The sequence below is a fragment of the Grammomys surdaster genome, unplaced genomic scaffold (genome assembly GCF_004785775.1).
Source record: "Grammomys surdaster isolate TR1022 unplaced genomic scaffold, NIH_TR_1.0 352, whole genome shotgun sequence".
NCBI lineage: Eukaryota > Metazoa > Chordata > Mammalia > Rodentia > Muridae > Grammomys > Grammomys surdaster.
The window spans coordinates 418,893-438,171 of NW_021604771.1; the positions used below are offsets into that span (position 1 = coordinate 418,893).

The 19,279-nt window shown below is 42.3% G+C and overlaps 2 protein-coding genes across 2 annotated transcripts; both read left to right on the plus strand.

The window, feature by feature from the left end:
• The first annotated feature begins 1,872 nt into the window (after nt 1-1,872).
• Nucleotides 1,873-2,883, plus strand: LOC114631175 (GTP-binding nuclear protein Ran, testis-specific isoform). Its single transcript, XM_028779472.1, has one exon. The coding sequence runs from the start codon at nt 1,879-1,881 to the stop codon at nt 2,536-2,538; it is 660 nt and encodes a 219-aa protein (XP_028635305.1). The 5' UTR covers nt 1,873-1,878; the 3' UTR covers nt 2,539-2,883.
• A 5,868-nt stretch (nt 2,884-8,751) lies between these two features.
• Nucleotides 8,752-15,385, plus strand: LOC114631122 (ret finger protein-like 4A). Its single transcript, XM_028779404.1, has 3 exons — nt 8,752-9,015; nt 10,054-10,348; nt 14,518-15,385. The coding sequence occupies exons 2-3, from the start codon at nt 10,063-10,065 to the stop codon at nt 15,090-15,092; spliced, it is 861 nt and encodes a 286-aa protein (XP_028635237.1). The 5' UTR covers nt 8,752-9,015; nt 10,054-10,062; the 3' UTR covers nt 15,093-15,385.
• Nucleotides 15,386-19,279: the final 3,894 nt, after the last annotated feature.

The window sequence follows — 19,279 nt, forward strand, 5'->3', positions numbered from 1 at the left end:
TCTGAAAGCTATGTTTCTTTCACTCTTTATTTAACCATAAAAATCATTTCTTCAGAAATTTTATTCATTGATTACACAGCTTTTCAAAATACAGTTACTACTGAAGTCCCCCTGGATTACATAAGAATATTGAAAGAGGAACAAAGCGAGCAAATACCAATTTTATAAGAGATAAAAATTAATATTATGATAAGTCAATTTTCTTTAAACTCAATATCTTTTTCCTTAAGATTGGTATTGTAAAGCCTCGTGGTTGGTTACAGAAATGCTAGACAGGATTACTCTATTTGGATTTGATTCTATTTCAGTTTGGCAAAAGATTAATAGATCAAAAGTTATTTCCTACAACCTAGCCACTTGGCTTTCTACAAGAGTTCAATCTCTGACTCTTGTTTAATTCTTCCTTCCCTTCCTCGATATTTCTTTTATATTTAGCATAAGACCACCATTATTTTTCTTTGATTCTAAAAAAAAAATTTGTGCAGCCCCTTGCTTAAGCAAAGGGAGTTTACCAGAAAAGTTCTGATCTAACAAATCTGTTCAGGACTGAGCCAGGATGCCTTCCTCTGTGTCCCTGTCATGAATCCCTGATTCAGTATAATTCCTATCTTTATTACAGAAGAACATTAGGATTCCTAAAACTTCTCATTTTTGCCATCAGGAAGGTACCAAGGCTTGTCATTAACTGTAAGATCAAAATCTCTTCCTACTCATACAAGTTCCTTGTTTCTAAAGTTGGGCATAAAATTACAGTTTGTCAGCTTCTAGAATTTCCTTGTTTTTCTTCTTTAATAATTCTTCTTAAATCCTCTGCCTCATGCTCACTAACAATACTAATAACCTAACTGTTTATTTAAGTAATAAATTCTTAGCAAAGACTCAATTTTCTGTATAACTGTTTTTTTTTTTTCTGGAGAGCTTTCATTCATTTCATTCTTGTTCACACTAGCTAGCTCTTTGTTATGCCAGTTCTAGCTTTCAGAGAGTGGCCTCTAACAGTAAGAAACATAAGTATAACAAAAATTATGTAGCAAATTTCCACCACGAGCAGTGGTGGGTCAGCCCAGGTTGTCTAAGCACTGGAGCTTTGCCAAGCAGCACCTTCAGGGTGTTTGGCATTGCCAAAGAGAGAATATCCAAATTAATAAAATCAGAAATAAAAAGGGGCAGGACATAACAGCAGACACTGAGGGAATCCAGAGAGTCATACAAAAATACTTTTTAAAACACCAAATTGGAAAATCTAAAAGAAATGGATAATTTTCTCAATAGGTAGTACTTACCAAAGATAAATCAAGATCAGATAAAAAAATTTAAATAGATCTATAACCAATAGCGAAATAGAAGCCGCCATTAAAAGTCTCCCAACCAAAACCACTCAGGGCTAGCCAGTTTTAGCAAAGAATTCTACCAGATTTGCAAAGAAGAGTTAATGCCAATATTCCTCAAATTATTTCACAAAATAGAAACAGAGGAAACCCAATTAATTTTATTTAGCCATAGTTACACTAATACCTAAACCACAAACCCTGATGCCTAATCTCAACAAAGAAAGATTTCAGAGCAGTTTCCCTTATCAACATAGATGCAGAAATGGTTGCAAACTGGATCCAAGAGCTCATTAAAAAGATCATCCACCCATGAGTAAGTAAGTTTCATCCCAGAAATGCAAGGATAGTTCAGTAAATAAAAATCAGTCCTGGAAGATAGCTGAGAGGGCCCGGCCGGGCGCAGGCCCTTCAGGTAGGCACGGGGCAGCAGTGGCGGTGGGGAGAGTCAGCTAGCTTCCCTTCCCCCACGGTCTCATGCCTTCCCACGCGCTCTTCCTGGCCGCTGCCTTTATGGGGCGCGCGTGCAGCAGCGGCTCTCTCCCGCAGGATGGCCGCGACGGCCGCCCAGGGAGAGCCTCAGGTCCAGTTCAAGCTCGTCCTGGTGGGCGACGGTGGCACCGGAAAGACGACATTCATGAAACGCCACTTGACGGGAGAATTTGAGAAGGAGTATGTAGCCACCCTGGGCGTGGAGGTTCACACACTAGTCTTCCATACCAACAGAGGACCCATCAAGTTCAATGTGTGGGACACAGCGGGCCAGGAGAAGTTCGGGGGCCTGCGCGATGGCTACTACATCCAAGCCCAGTGTGCCATTATAATGTTTGACGTAACATCAAGAGTTACTTACAAGAACGTGCCTAGCTGGCATAAAGATCTGGTACGCGTGTGTGAAAACATCCCCATTGTATTGTGTGGCAACAAAGTGGATATTAAAGACATGAAAGTGAAGGCAAAACCTATTCTTTTCCACCGAAAGAAGAATCTTCAGTACTATGACATTTCTGCCAAAAGCAACTACAACTTTGAAAAGCCTTTCTTCTGGCTTGCCAGAAAGCTTATTGGAGATCCTAACTTGGAGTTTGTTGCCATGCCTGCTCTTGCGCCTCCTGAGGTGGTCATGGACCCAGCTTTGGCAGCACAGTACGAGCACGATTTAGAGGTTGCTCAGACGACTGCTCTCCCGGATGAGGAAGATGACCTGTGAGAAAGTGAAACTGGAGCCCTGCGTCAGAAGTCTATTTTTATAGCCAACTGTCCTGTGATGCCAGCCAGCGGTGCAGCGTGTGTACCACCTTATTTAGCTAACGGAGATCGTGTACTTCATTGGGATGCTGAAGGAGATGAACGGGCCTCGGAATGAATATGGCAGTTAAAACACACCTTCATTTTTTTGGACTTGCGTATTTAGCCCTTTGAAACAGAGTTGTTTCCCTCCTGGATTTCAAAGATAAGACTGCTGCGGTCACATCACAGTATTCAGTGGTGAAATCTTGTTTGTAACTGTCATTCCCGTTCTTTTCATTTAGAATCAGAATAAAGTTGTATTTCAAATAATCTTTTTAAAAAAGAAAAGAAAATCAGTAAATGTAATCTACCAAATAACAAGCTAAAAGAAAAAAAAAACAAAACATGATCATCTCTTTAGATGCAGAAAAGGCCTTTGACAAAATCCAACACCTCTTCATAAAAGTCCTTAAGAGACTAGGGATACAAAAGACATACCTAAACATAACAAAGACAATATAGAGCAAGCTGATAGCAAACATCACATTAAAGGGAGATAAATTCAAAGTAATTCCATTAAAATAAGGAGCAAGATAAGATGCCCACTCTTTACATATCTATAAAATATTATACTAAGTTAATTAGCATAATATAATCTATAATAGTTAATTATATTAAGTTTTAGCTAGAGCAATAAGACAACTGAACGAAATCAAGGGGATGCAAATTATTTTTTAAAAAGTTAAAGTATTGATATTTGCAGATGATATGATAATATACATAAGTGACCTTAAAATTTCCACAAGGGAAATCCTACAGCTGATGAATACTTTCAACAAAGTAGCTAGATACAGGATTAACTCTTAAAAGTCAGCAGCCCCTACAAATAGCAAATGGACTGAGAAAGAAATTAGGAAAAAAAATACCTTTTACAATAGCCTCAAATAATGTAAAATATCTTGGGGTAACTCTAACCAAGCCAGGAAGAGACCTGTATGACAAAAACTTTGAGTCTTTGAAGAAAGAAATTGAAGAAGATATCAGAAAATGGAAAGATCTCCCATGATCATGGGTCAGTAGGATTAACATAGTAAAAATGGCCATCTTACCAAAAGCAATCTGCAGATTCAATGCATTCCTCATCAAAATTCCAACACAATTCTTTACAGACCTTTAAAGGACAATTCTCAACTTCATATGGAAAAACAAAAAACACAGGATAGTGTGTTTTATCAGGATATTGTTATCCTGAACAATAAAAAAAAAACTGCTAGAGGTATTATCATCCCTGATTTCACATTGTACTACAGAGCTGTAGTAATAAAACTATATGGTATTGGCATAAAAATGGACACAGTAATCAATGGAATCAAACTGAAGACCCAGTTATAAATCCACACACCTATGATACCTGATTTTTTTAAATAAAGAAGCTATAAATACACACTGAAAAAATAGAAATCATCTTCAGCAAATGATACTGGTCAAACTATGTCCACATGTAGAAGAATGCAAATAGATCCATATTTGTCACCCTGCACAAAGCTCAAGTCTAAGTAGATTAAAGATCTCAACATAAAGCCAGACATACTGAACCTTATATAAGAGAAAGTAGGGGATAGACTTGCACACACCGGCACAAGAGACCACCTCCTTAGCAGAACATCGATAGCACAGGTGCTAAGGCTGACAATACAATGGGACCTCATGAAACTGAAAAGCGTCTGTAAGGCAAAGGACACAGTGTATATGGACAAAGAGGCAGCCTACGGAATAGGAAAAGATTTTTACCAACTCCACATCTGATAGAGGTCTAATATACAAAATATATAAAGAACTCAAGAAACTAGATACAAAAAAAAATAATCTAATGAAAAAATAGTAGTACAGATCTAAACAGAGCATCCTTGATAGAGGAATTGCCCATGGCCGAGAAACACTTAACAAATGTTTAACATCTTACCTGTCAGGGAAATACTAATCAAAACAACTCTGAGATTCCATCTTACACCTCTCAGAATGCCTAAGATCCAAAAACACAAGCGACAGCTCATGCTGGGGAGGATGTGGAATAAGGGACTAGGGAAGCACTCTTCCACTGATGGTTGGAATGCAAGCCTGTACAGCCACTGTAAATCAATATGGCGGTCCCTCAGAAGGTTAGGAGTCAATTTACCTCAAGAACCACTTACATCATCTTAGGCATATACCCAAAGGACACTCCATCCTACCACAGAGACGCTTGCTTATTAACTATGCCCATTACAGCTTTACCTATAATATCCAGAAACTGGAAACATTCTAGATGTCTATCAACTGAAGACAAATGAGGTAAAGATAAAGAAAATGTGGTATGCTGACATAATGGAGTATTACTCAGGTGTAATAACACTTAAAATGACATCACAAAATTTTCAGACAAGTGGATGCAACTAGAAAAAATCATCTTGAATGAGGTGATCTTAACTCAGAAAGACAAACATGGCATGCACTCACTTATAAATGGATATTAAACTGTTAAATAAATGATTATCAAGCTACAATCCACAAATCCAGAGAGGTTTGATACAGAGGAGGACTCTGGGGATACATGGATCATTCTAGGAAGGAAAAATAGAATAAATTTTGTGGGTGGCCCGGGGCATGGGGGGTGGTAATGAGAAGGATAAGATGGGGGGGATTGGGAGAGAGAGTCGGGGAGAGACAATTAGAACTGGGTAGTATGGGAGCTGACCTAGCGCAGTGGAAACTTCCTGGAATCTCTGAAGATGACCTAGTAAGGACTCATAGTAACGGAGGACACAGTCTTAACTTGCCATGTTTTGTGGCCAGACAAGGCTTCTAGTGGTGGGACTGGGTCCACTAGGTTGAGTTGTTGGCTGGGGGGTGGGGGGAATTTGGGGGGGGGAACCAATGGAGATCCCTAAACAACCCAGGCTGATGCTAGAGCAGAAGGTGGCTCTCTGAAAACTGATACTGGGCACTGTTGCCAAGAACAACATCCACACAGCTCATTCAAACATAGAGGTCAAGCTGGTGCCTGCATGGAGCCTTCATCTCTATTTTATAGCCTCTTTGACTCGAGAAGGTACTCTACAAACTATGAGAAGAGAAACCTGGACAGCAACTCGGTCACAAAACCTTCAACCTATAATCGGTCCTGCCCAAAAGACGTGCTAGGACAATGGTGGTGCAGAACTTGTGGGAGTGGCCAGGTTGTGTCTGGTTTAACTTGATGCCCACTCCATGAGAGGGAGCCAAAGCTCTACGCTGCCTGGATGCCCAAGAATCAGAGACTGGGTAGCTCAGAGACCTAAGGTAAAACAAAACATGACTGACAAAAAATATAAAACAAAACTATGACAACAACAAAACTATGTGTGGGGACTGGAAAAATTAATGTTCAGTGGTCAAGAGCTGTGTGCTGAGCAATGGTGGGGCACACCTTTAATCTCAGCACTCAGAAGGCAGAGTCAGGCAGATAGCCTGGTCTAAAGAATGACTTCCTGGATAGCCAGGGCTACACAGAGAAACCCTATCTTTAAAAAACAAACAAAAAAGCAATAACAAAAAAATCGACTGCACTTCCAGACCTAAGTGTCATTCCCAGTACCCACATGGCAGTTCATAACAGTCTGTAACTTCAGAACCAGGAGATCTGAAGCCTTCTTCAGGCCTCAGCAGGCACTATGTTCAGATGCTGCCCAGACATTCGTGCAAGCAAAACACTCATAGACATAAAAATAAATAAAATCTCAAAATAACTTTTTTTAAACTGCATTCCAGTAATCCCAGCACTCAGGAGGCACAGGCAGGAGGATGAGCGATTCAAAGTCACTCTTAGCTACATATCCGAGTCAAGTCTCACAGTAATAGGAAGGAGGGAGAACAACTCGGAAGTTCTAGCTAACCCGGAAGAGAGGTTCAGATTCACCAGGGCCTCCGCTCTCCTTCATACTGACCCTACGACACTTGGCCACAGCAGAGGTCAGGCTAAGTCTGCTACCAGAGATGAAATATCTCCATGGCCAGACCCCACACCTTCCTCCCATCAAAACCTACTAGTAAGCAGGGTGGAAGGTGCACGGAGGTAGCCCTACCTCGGCAAGCCGGGACAAAGGATGACTTGGGCTCAGAAATTCAGTATCAACCTGGCCAACGTATAGAAGCCCTTTCTCCAGAAACGAAGGGCCTGGGAGTGCCCAAGAAGTTGCCCCTTTTGTTGATTCCAAATCTCCAAAGATAACCACCCACCCACTTATCTGTTCTGTCCTTAGTACCTTGTTCTGGGGACAGCTAGGACACAATTACTCTGAGGAGGTTCATGTCAGTTTTTGTCCGGTTCTTAGGGCTTCATCTTGTGACATGAGTCACTCTGACACTGAGCTGGCTCAGCTCAGCTCTCCCATCTTCTCAGCCTATCTTGAGAAAGCCCTGTACCTGAAATGGGGGTAACTCTTTCTGCCTTTGATGCCAAGAGTTCACTGCAGAAGGGAGCCCTATGAGAAGGAGCCTCTGTGCCCATTCTCTCCGATATCTCTAGAAAACATCGACATATCAGGCCCATTCGGCACCTATGCCAAGAGGTCCCAGTACCAAGGTTCAGCTGAGTAGCGCCAGGCTAGATCTGCAGTGATTGTGCAGAGAAGGAAGCGTCACAGCCTTACCCCCTCTATACTAGTTGAGGGGGAAAGAAATCACCTGGGAAAAAAAGCCAAACCGTTTTGTCTCCATTTACCATGGAACACAGCTGCCCTGTGTTAAGGAGTCAGGCCCCCCAGACTTCAGGGTGACCTTGAACACAGCCTGCTGCCTCCAGCTTCCTGCCCCCACTGCACCTCAAGCTGGAGGCTATTTGGGCTGTGCTGAAACTCAAGGATCCTATAATCTCCTCCGACCGTTGAAAAAACTTTGCTCAGGTGCCTCATATAACTTTGGGGGGATAACTGTATTTGTTGGTTTATTAGAAAGGATGGAAAAGGGGACTAAGACAAACAGATGTATAAAGCAATCTTCTAGAAGAGCAGAAGAGCACCCTTCAGACGCCTCACTCCCCAGAAACCCTAATACCCTAACTATCCAGAAACTTACTGACCCCTGTCAATTGACTAGTGAGTTCGCTGGCTTTATTTTTCTGAAGTAGGGTCTCATGTACCCCAGGATGGCCTCAAACTCCCTACATAATCAAGGATAACCTTGAACTCCTGATCCTCTAGCCCTCACCTCCCAAGTGCTGGGTGGGATCTTGGATCTTGGACATACGCCACCAAAATTGTTCCCAATAGAACTCTTTCTGTTGGCTTTGCTTGTGACTTAATGACACAGGAATTATAGAGTAAAGCAGACATTTGTGAGCCAGCCTTGCCCTCCTGTACCAGATTGAATCATAGAGCTAAAAAGACCCAATCCACTAAGCCTGTGTTGCTCTTTCATGAACAACCCGGATCTTGAAGCTGCCTACAGCCTACTAACCATCAGCTCAGTCCCAGACAAAAGGTCAAAAGTCAAAGGTAGCTCAGTGGTAGAACACTTGTCTCATGTGCACAAGACTTGGTGTTTGCCACCAGCACTAAGAACAGGAAATTGTGCTTCAGGCTGGGCTTGGTGGCAAATGCCTGAAACGGCAACACTGGGGAGGCCGATACAAGGGGATCTTAAGTTGAGAGTCAGACTGAGCTATACAGCCAAGACTGCCATCAAGCCTGAGAAGCTGAGCTCCACACATGGCAGAAAGGACCACTTCCCCAGAACTGTCTTCCAAACTCCACACCCATGCAGCGGCACACATACGGACTCATTAAACGAACAAACAAATGTAAAAACGTTATTTAAAATGGATGTAATTGTATTGGGTTGTTTTTTTTTTAAGTGCTCAGCACACGCCAGCAAGTGATTATTGTGGAAATGATTAAATGGCCAACTGAATGTAATATAAACCTCTTCCACCCATCAGGTCCCTCCATCTCCCAGTCTTTGTATTCTTCTCCTCAAATTCCAGTCACCCATCGGCCATATAACCGATGAGAGAACATACCTGACCATTTTTAAGTAAAATGGATTGCACTGTATAAAAATCTTACTTAACCCAAACTTTAAATCTGATTGGATTAAGAAGAGACAGGTGGGGAGTAAGATAGGAAGTGGTATCACCAATAAATACCTCATGGAGGTGGGTACCACCCTAGAATTCAGCTGGGGGCCGGAAGAGAGACCACCAGAGGAGAGGTGAGCACAATTAGGCAATATCTTCTTCACTTCTCAGCCCTCTGCTAGGGACAGAGGCAAGACTTATTACTCTGCAAGTACTGTCTGAATTTAGCCCATGCCAGCCAGTGTAGGGACACAGGGTTCCTCACTTAAGCAGTACAAGGTGGGACACAGACTTTCAACACCCAGCCTGGAGAAGTAATGGTCTTCATTCTCTTGAGTCCAACCAAAGCTTGACTGACTAAACAAGGTAGGAGACGTATTATTCCCATGGGCTCATTCAATATCCGTGTGGGACAAGGGAGTTAGAACGTTCACGGGTCAAGGTCAGCAATGTCCAATAGAAATAGATCATGGCCCACATATGTAATGAGAAACTTTCTAATTATCAAGGTAAGGAAAGTAAAATGAAATAATTTACCTCAATTTATTTCAATATCAAAAATTAAGGAGCTGAGGAGACGGAGACGGCTCAGGGTTAAGAGCACTGGCTCTCTCGTACAGAGGCCACCTACATGGCAACTTACAACTATTTGTAACTGCAGCTCCAGGAGCTCCAACACATCTGGCCTCCCTGGGCACCAGCATTCATGTACATATACCCACATGTAGACACATATAAGTATACATAACTAAAATTAATAAAAAATAAATCTTAACCTATATGCTACACCATGTAATTAGTAAAACAATGTTAATGAAAACAGTTTGTGTTCTTTTTCCCCATCTTTCAAGCTGAATATGTATTTTATACTCACAGCACATTGCAATTCAGATAAGCTCCACTGGACCAGTGAGATGGTTCAATGAGTAAAGGTGCTTGCCGCCAAGTCTAACAACCTGAGTTCAATCTCCAGGCCCCACATGGTAGAGAGAGAGCTGACTCTACAAGCTGTCACTTGACCATCATACATGCACCACGGCCCACACACCTCCCCACACATATTCACACAAAAATAAATATTAAGATATTAAATAAAGACAGATACATCCCTTTTCAAGTACTCCACAGTCCCATGTGGGCTAGTGACTGCCAAAATCTAGGTAAAGACCCTTTCACCCCCTCAACTGAAAGGTCAGGGAAGAATCATATCTGTTCAGCTAGCATTTCAATTATCAGAAGTTCAAGGTTGTGAGTCGGTTAGATCTGTGTTTTGTTCTTGTTTTTATACCTGTTACTAATGACTGTGATAGGCCCGTGTCATCTCGTGCAAAGATGACAATTTCCAAGATCTAACAGTCATTTAGCTCACGACAATTCCAGTATCGTGTATGTTTTTCCCCTCAGGCACTGACCATGGCTCATCACTTTAAAGAGAATAGTAGCTGTTATTTCTGCTCTCGTTATCTGGAGAAACCTGTGTACTTGACCTGCGGATACATCTGCTGCTTCCAGTGCCTTGACTCACTAGAGAAAAGTCCTGAAGGGGATGGTATACTGTGCCCCATTTGCTCTGATGTCACTTTGAAAGAAGACATCATACATGCTAAACAGTTAGGGAGCCTGATTACCAAGATCAAAAACGCAGAGTCGTCGCTGAATTTTGTTCTGACAATGAACCCAGCTATGAAGGTATTTCAAGGTAAGAAGTCTTCAAACATCTCCAAATCCATAAGCTGCTCTGGGAATACCAACTTCCTAACATCTCCCTGTTAAATTCTGAACATTAGCTAAAATCAGGAACCTAAAATTCCATTCTTCCCAAAGCACAGCGGCTCTCAATTTCCCCAAGTATAGATTAGGAATATCTGGGAAAACTGTCTGCCTCTGCCTCCTAAGTGCTGAAACAAGGTATACACCATCACACTACACCAACCTTGAGAGTTTTTATTTATTTTGTGTGTATAAGCGTTTGCCTGCATGTATGTATATATGTTCACCACATGCACACCTAGGTGCATGTGGAGGTCAGAAGAGGGGATCAGATTCCCTGAAAATGGAGTTACAGGTAGTTGTGAGCTGCCATGTGAATGCTCAGAACTAAATCTGGGTCCTCCACAAGAGCAGCAAGTGATTTTTACCACTGAGTTATCTCTCCAGCCCCATCCTCCTGGAAAATTTTAAGGGCATACAATATTTAGGTCATGCCTAGTCCTCTACTATCCAGTATGGTAGCTACTGGTAGCTATTGAACACTTGAAATAATAATATATTATTATATAAAATGATTATATTATATAGTATACATAATAATTACAAATAAATTATAAATAAAATAATTATATATAATTAGTGCATATTATACTATTAAAGTATAATACTTAATCCTAAGTAAAATATACTGTCATAATACTAATTGTTCATATTGTTTTTTAAATTTTTTTCAATTACATTTGTGTGTGTGTGAGTGCACACATGCCACAGCATATGCACATGAAGGTTAGAGGACAACTTGCAAGGCTCAATTCTCTCATTCCTCTGTGAGGGTCTGTGGGCTCGAACTCGGATCATGCAGCTTTCAGAGCAAGCTTTGACTCACTAAGCCATGTAGCTAGCCCTCATATTACTTTTGATATATTTATGAGAAAATCTAAACTCTGGATCCACATTGACTTTATTTTGATGACAATACCCTCAGGAAATAACTTTTCGAATTTGATAATGTCTCAATTACCTCACAGCCTGCTTTGAGGCAGATTTTGATTCTGCAGTGCAAGGTTTTCCTGACCCAATCCAGGCGGTGCTAATACTGTTGCCTCACAGTGCACATGTTGATTGGCACTGGTGAATATGGCATGTGTCTGACAGTGAGACCCGGGATCTGAAGTGCGCAAAAGTTCCCGGGTGATTCTGATGTACAGAGAACATAGGCAATCAGTGTAAAGGATTAAATCATCCAGACGCTCAGGGCCCCCAGGCAGCATGGTGGAAGTCGTCTGATGACCATATAGAGTTACGTCTAATTACAGACAGACTCAGGGCCCAATGACTACTTCAGTGCTGCAGAAAATAATGTCTGCGTGCGGTGCGTGCGTGCGGTGCGTGCGTGCGTGCGTGCGTTCGTGCGTTCATTTGAGGTCATGTAGAGGTCAGAGGACTCAAGAGAATAACTTTGCGGCATCTGTTCTCTCCTTCCATTTTTATGAGTGTATGTATGTTCTGGGAATCAAACCCAGGCTTTCAAGGCAAGCACCATCTCCTATATCACATTTATTCTAGACTGCTCTTATGTCTTAGAGAAAGGTATGCAACTAAAATGAATTATCATAGCCCAGTGGTATGTAAAATGAGGTGAGGTCAAAAGGCCAGTCTAGCCTTACTGGAGTCCTGAACCCAGGCTCATTGGAATGTACACAGTCCTTTCTCATTCTCTTTGTTCTTGGCAGCCGCATAAAGTGTTGCTACAATGGGTGTGCGTTTTTGCATAGCTCTATCTAAAATATTAGCTGTGGGGGGAAAAAAGGAACTTATCTTTCTGTTATCTACTTTGTTTTGGTTTGCTGTTGAGATGGAGTCTCACAGTGTAGACCTACCTGCCCTGGAACTCAAATAAATCTACCCGCTTCTGCCTCTGAGTGCTGGAATTAAAGATATATGGCAACATCCCTGCCCAATTATTTAGCTCTTGTTCCATACAAACTTATATTTATGATGCTGAAACGCATTCCAGAATATTCTTTGTCTTCAATAACTCCTTCAATTAGTGAACAGTATAGTTTTCCCCGCACTGAGCCAAGTAACTTAGGAAGCTCTCCTAGTATCCTAACAGGCTGCTGCTGTGCTAAAACACTAACCAGAAGCAACTTAGGGAAGGAAGAGCTTTATTTGGCTTACACTTCCAGGTCACAGTCCCGTCATTGACAGAAGTCAAGGCAGGAAATCAAGGAGGAAGAACACTGCTTGCTAACGTGTTTTCTGGCAGAGTGATCTTTCTCATGTTTAGCCAGCTCCCTCATCTACCCCAGGACCACCTTCCCACATATAGGCCAGCCTACATCAATTATGCCAAGTTGGCAGAAAATGAAAACTAGGACAAGAGCCAGGTGAAACTCTGGGTTTTAGTCAAAGGGTCTGAGGTTTATGTCGGCTCCATTCTCACTTGATTGGGATAAGCAGTACTTCTCCTAGGTCCTGGTATTTAAGGGCTACTTTGAAGGCCACCAAGTTATTCCTTTCCAAGTTTATCTGACCCTCTGAACCCATGTGTTTCCCTTAGAGGACACACTCAAGATTTAAACCATGACACCATGCAATTTCTGGTCTGAACTGTTGCCAGGAACCCAACATATACACCAAGTGTATGTTTCTAATCCCAGCACTTTGGAGGCAGAATCAGATGGACCTCTGTGTGTTCACAGCTACCCTAGTCTATATGAGTTCCAAACCAGCTTCCACCATACATATTCATGAGCATGGGAATTCCTTCCTGTATCCTCATTTCTCCAAAATTAACCTGCCCCTGCTCAGGACTCCAAGCAATAACTCTTTGTTTTCTATGTTCATGTTTGTATGTGTTAATGTGCATGCGGAGGCCAGAGGACAACCTCAGCTGGCATTCCTTAGCTGCCACGCACCCTGTGGGTTTTTTTTTTTTTTGCAGGGGTGGGGGTTGTGGGGGTGGCTAGGCTAGGCTAATTGGCCAGCAAGCTAATTGAATTCAAGTCCCAGTCACCTTTTTTATAACTCTATTAAAAAAATAAACATGTCTTAGAGAACGAAACTCAGGTAGATGCTGATGTGGATGCCAGGAAGTGCATGCTGACAGGAGCCTGTTATAGCTGCCTCCTTAGAGGTCTGTCAAAGCCTGACATATACAGAGGTGGATGCTCACAGCTAACCATTGAACTGATCATGGGGTTCCCAATGGAGGAGTTAGAGAGAAGACTGAAGTAGCTGAAAGGGTTTGCAGACCCATGGGGAGAGCAACAATACCAACCAACCAGAGCTCCAAGGGTCTAAACCACCAGGCTGGGAGCACATAGGGAGGGACCCATGGCTCTAGCTGTTTATGTATGGGAGGATGGCATTGTCGGGCATAGGTGGGAGAGGAGGTCCTTAGTCCTGTGAAAGCTGGACGCCCCAGTGTAGGGGAATTCAAGGGCAGGGAGGTGGGAGTGGGTGGGTGGGTGGGTGGAGGCACATCCTCATAAAAGCAAGAGGGGGGATGGGATAGGGGGTTCCTGGATGGGGGAGAAATGAGGAAAGGGGATAACATCTGAAATGTAAATAAAATATCCAATAGAAAAAATAAATAATAAAAAAAATATGCCTTAGAATGCAACTCATAGGGCTGATGAGGTAGCTCAGTCGATAGGTCTTGTGCCAAGCCTGACAACCTGAATTTGATTTCCCAGGAACAACATGATAGAAAGAGAGAACCAACCTTTCAGCTGTCTTCTGATTTCCATATACATAATTGTGGTATACACACACATGTATAAATAATGTAAAACACTTTTTAAAGAATCCAATTACCTCGTCAATGGGATTAAATAGGTGGCTGCAAAAAAGTAATATTTTCTTACTCTACAATAAGTATTGTTATCTTCTGCCCTTCGGATATTAACTTAAGTATTACATATGTCAAATACTCAATGGTGTTGAAATTTTCTACTGTGGTTTGGAGAAACATTTTTTGGCAACCACTTTTATTCTATATAAAATGTTACTGAACTAGGAAGGTCTTGAAAATTTCCACAAAGTGTAACTTTAAAAAAGAGTAGAATTAAATAAAAGTGAGATATAAATAGCCTTAACAGTAAATATGTTGGCTTCTTATCTTTGCTGAACTACTGGATTTTCTTTACACAGTGAACATGACCTTGGATGTGGACACAGCCCAAAACTACCTCATCATCTCTGATGACCTGATGAGTGTCTACCATACGTCTCAGGAGCAAGACCGAAAGAAATGTGCAGAAAGATTCCAAATTTCTCCTTGCGTCCTGGGCTCTTCCCGGTTCACTTCCGGCCGCCATTACTGGGAGGTAGTGGTGGGAAACAGCAAAGAATGGGATATAGGTATTTGCAAAGAGACCATTAATCGAGAAGAGGCTATTTATTTGTCAGAAAAAAATGGCTACTGGACCGTGGGTGTGAGAGATAGTGAGGTCTATGCTGCCAGCACTGATCCGTTAACTCCACTACTTGTGAACCCTCGGCTGCATAGAGTGGGTATTTTCCTGGACCTGGTGAAGAAGAGTGTTTCTTTCTGGGACCTTGGTGATGGCTCCCATATCTATACATTCCTTGAAATTCCAGACACGGATCCATTTCGCCCATTCTTTTCGCCAGCAAATACTCATCCAGAGGACGGAGAACAAGTCCTCAGTATCTGTCCTGTGACAAATCCAGCCATTTGGGGACTTCCAGTTAACCCCACATAAGGGAAATAACCTTTGAATATGAAAGCTGCTATGGAAGTCATAACCATGGCTAAGAATTTTTGAGTTTGGTATACATAGAGTACAAAAGCATTACAGAAATATATGGAGGGCCTCATGAATTCTAACTAGTTACAGGAAATGGTATTTTTAATATAAAGTATTATCATGGTTGTTTCCTTTGGAATTTGTTTAAATTTCTGTTCCCATTCATATATTGTGAACTTTTACTTTGGTTTCCTTTTTAGTTGCTACAATATTAGTGTATGGTGTCGTGGAATAAATTAAATTAACATACACCTAAGCAGGGTGATTAATTTTCTAAATGACTGGGAAATAAGACCTATATATCAATAGTAAAACAGAGAAATGTGTATATATGCTGTCTCAACCAATTGCTTTTAATATCACAAATCATCACACATACACATTGAATATTCACTAAGGGTAGATATATGTAGTTATTAAAATGCTAATTTTTAAGATAAATTATATGTACTCTGGGGGCTGGAGAGAGATACCGCAATGGATTATATGCTTGCCAGGCATAAGGACTTGAGTTAAATCCCCAGAACTCCCATAAGAGATGGGGAGGTAAGACTAGACAGAAGACTAGACAGAAGACTAGACTCAGTGGTTAAGAGCACTTGCTGTTCTTCCAGAGGACGCAAATTCAATTCCCAACACCACATCAGGCAGCTCACAATTGCTGTAGCTCCAGCTCCAGAGAGTCCAGTGCCCTCTTCTGGCCTCCATACATACTTGTACACATATACACATGCTTACACAGACACACCACATATACACATAAAAATATCAATCTTAAACATAGCCATTCAGCCTAAATAAGTAACAGAGTAACATGCACATGGTGAGAGCGAGCAAAACAGCCAAAAATGGTGACTCGTAACTATAACTCCAACACTTGTAAAAAGATTAGCCAAGAGGACTAAAAGCTCAAGACCAACCTGGGTTTTAAAGTGTGTTCAAGGCCATTGTGGGCAACTTAGTGAGACCCTGTCTCAAAAGAAAAAGAGGGTTGGAAATGTAGCTCAGTGTAAGAGCGCCTGCCTAGCAAGCATGGGACCCTAAATTCAATCCTCAGCCCCAAACCAAAAAAAGTGAGGCCAGGGTGGGTATATAGTTCCATGGTAGAACATTTGCTCAGCATTTGTGAGGTCCTAGGCTCAAGTCTCAGCGAAAATAAAAGTTTTAGGTCAAACATAGTGATACACACCTATAATCCCAGAACTTGAGAGGTGGAGGCAGGAGAGTCACAATTTTAAAGTCATCTTTGGCAGTATAGAGAAGCCAGCTTAAGCTATGTAAAACCCTGTTTCAAAAGCCAAGGAGGTAGCAGATCATGGTGAAACACGGGTGAAGTGGAAACTTAAGGGTTCTTTGGAAAGTCAGCTGGATGGTGTTTTACTGGGGCACACATGTAAAGGAATGTTTAGCTGAAGCAGACACAGGAGAAAAGATGTTCTGCTAAAGCGAGCACGTGAAAGCACACATGATGGAGTCTCTGCTAACAACACACATGTACTGGTCTGCCTTACATTGCTTAGTTGACTCCATCTCCATCAGGACTCCATAGAGAGAAACACACTAAAAAACTTCTGGTGGTTTGCCTCGGCTCCCCTCACCCCTGCCCCCACCCCCGCCCCACTTCCGTGGACTCAGGCTGATTGGCACAGTGATGTCAGATGAGACAAGTGCACATGCTTAGACAAGACATGTGGAGGACACGTGATGTTTGGAGGGTATAAATAGGACTGGATGGTCAGTGACAAGAGACAGAGCCTGGCTGATATGGCTTGTGGGTCTTGCGTCTACCCTGAGAGAGGCACAGCCGAGAACTTCCAGTGTTCCTCCTGGTCCCTGTTGTTGACTTGTGCTGAGGCTGAGACCTGGCTGCCTCTGCTAGGTAGTGGCATCACTGCTGATTCATGACTCTACTACACTGCATTCCTGGTGTATGTATCCGTGAAGTGTTCGCAAGTAGATTAAGCTGTCACTGCCGACCAGTGAATTAAACTGGTAATTTCCAGACAACACAGACAGGAGTGGCTCCAAAGAACCTTTCTAAACGAGTCTACTTCTCCATACCTCTGGTGGGTAGTGGGCTAAAAGGGAGGTTAAGGCATTAAAAATAGGTTTTGGAAAAAAATTAAAGTTACACGAGTTTAATTCCAGCACTCAGGAGGCAGAGACAGGTGAATCTCCGTGAGTTTGAGGCCAGCCTGGTCTACAGAGTGAGTTTCTGGACAGCCAGGGCTGTCTCAACAAACTAAAAGTCAAAGGCCCAATGATATGGCTCAGCAGGTAAAGATGTTTGTTTCCAAGCCTGATAACCTGAGTTTGAGTCCTGGAGTCCATGTGGTAGAAGAAAAGGTGTCTTCTAAATTATACACACATGCTCTCTCTCTCTCTCACACACACACACACACACACACACACAGAGAGAGAGAGAGAGAGAGAGAGAGAGAGAGAGAGAGAGAGATCCAAAATAAACATGAACCTTTCATTTCATGCCATCAAATTTCTAGCCCCATAACTTCCACCTGACTTGTTTGCTTTTTTGTTCTGTGTTTTGATAGGAAGGGAAACCTGTCACAGAGCACATACAGAGGTCAGAGAACCACCTTGGGAGTCAGTTTTCTCCATTTACCACATAGTTCCCAAATTGAACTCAGATTGTCAGGCTTTGCAGCAAGTGCCTTTACCCATTGACAGGCCACCAGGAGGTAGAATAAGGTTGACTTGGGAGAAGGACAAGCCTGAGCTGGGTAGTGGAGAGTGAGGTATGGGTGTGTGACTTTATACAAACCTATGGACAGCAAGGCTGACAGTCAGTACTCATTTGCTGCAACAAAGCCACACAGATTGGTGGCTTAGACAGCATAGACACATTTTCCTCACTAATCGTGGAGGCTGAAAGTTCAAAGTCACATGTCAAGGTTGGTTTCTCCAGAGACATTTAATTGGTTTGTATATGGTGCTATAGTCGTCCTTCCATGCATCTGAGTTCATCCCTTCTTGTTCTTCCACAGCATATAAAGTAATGGGTTTATGACACCCATATGAACTTTATTTTTATTGCTGTGGGGGGGGGCAGAAAAAAGGACATCAAATCCCCTGGAACTGGAGTTACAAGGATTGTCAGCCACCTGATATGGGTGCTGGAATCTGAACCCCAGTATTCTGCAAATGCCCCTAAACTGCTGGACCAAGCCTCCTGTCCTATTTTTTTTTTTTAGTGTGTATACTTATACACTACACACATATGTGCTACAATGAACATTTGGAGGTCAGCAGACAACTTGTAGAAGTAAGTTCTCTCCTTCCACCATGTGGGTTCTGGGCCCAAACTCAGGTCATCGTGCCTGTAGCAAGTGTTTTAACCTTCTATACCATATATCTGGCCTTCATTATGACATTTTCATGTATACTTTTTGTTGATACCACAATCCTTACCCCAAACCCTCCTCTTTGTTCTTATTGTTCCCTTTCCTCCAGATAGTTTTCTGATGTCCTTTAATGAGAACATGACTTACAGGATTCGAGCATACTGTAACAGCCTCGCGCCACCTTAACCATCCCGTCTCCAAATACAGCCATGTCCTGAGGCACTGCCTGGCTTTGGGGGAAGACTCAATTCAGTCCACTACAATGTCTGATGATACATGTACGGAGAGGTTGCTCCACCTCAGATGGCTATCAAGATGAGACAGAGGGCTCTGGGGATGAGAGAGCATTTGAGTAGAACATGGACCAGAGTGCACATGTCCAGCTGGGGGCTGAGTGGGCAAGACCATGGAACATATTAACTTCTGTGACAGGAAGACTTTAGCAAAGTAAGTTCCTGTCTGAATATATCACCCAGAAAGAGCTTACCCTGGGTCCCTAAAGTTTCCCAATAAGCTCTGCCTGCACTGTCATAAGCTCTTGCTCCCTCTGTTGCACAAGAAAGTCAAAACTCAACTGATTAAGTTTCTCAAGATTCAGAATGAGACTCAGGAGTGCCAGGATTAGAGGCACTGGCTTGTTTCACCACACTACACCTGAAAGCCCAGTATTCTAAAAAACTGACACTCAGGATGAATGACGCCACTTTCTCTTAGTTCTGGATCCTGGTCTGATGCTGTAGATGTAAATATAGAACCTGGAGCAACTGCAGAAACCAAGAA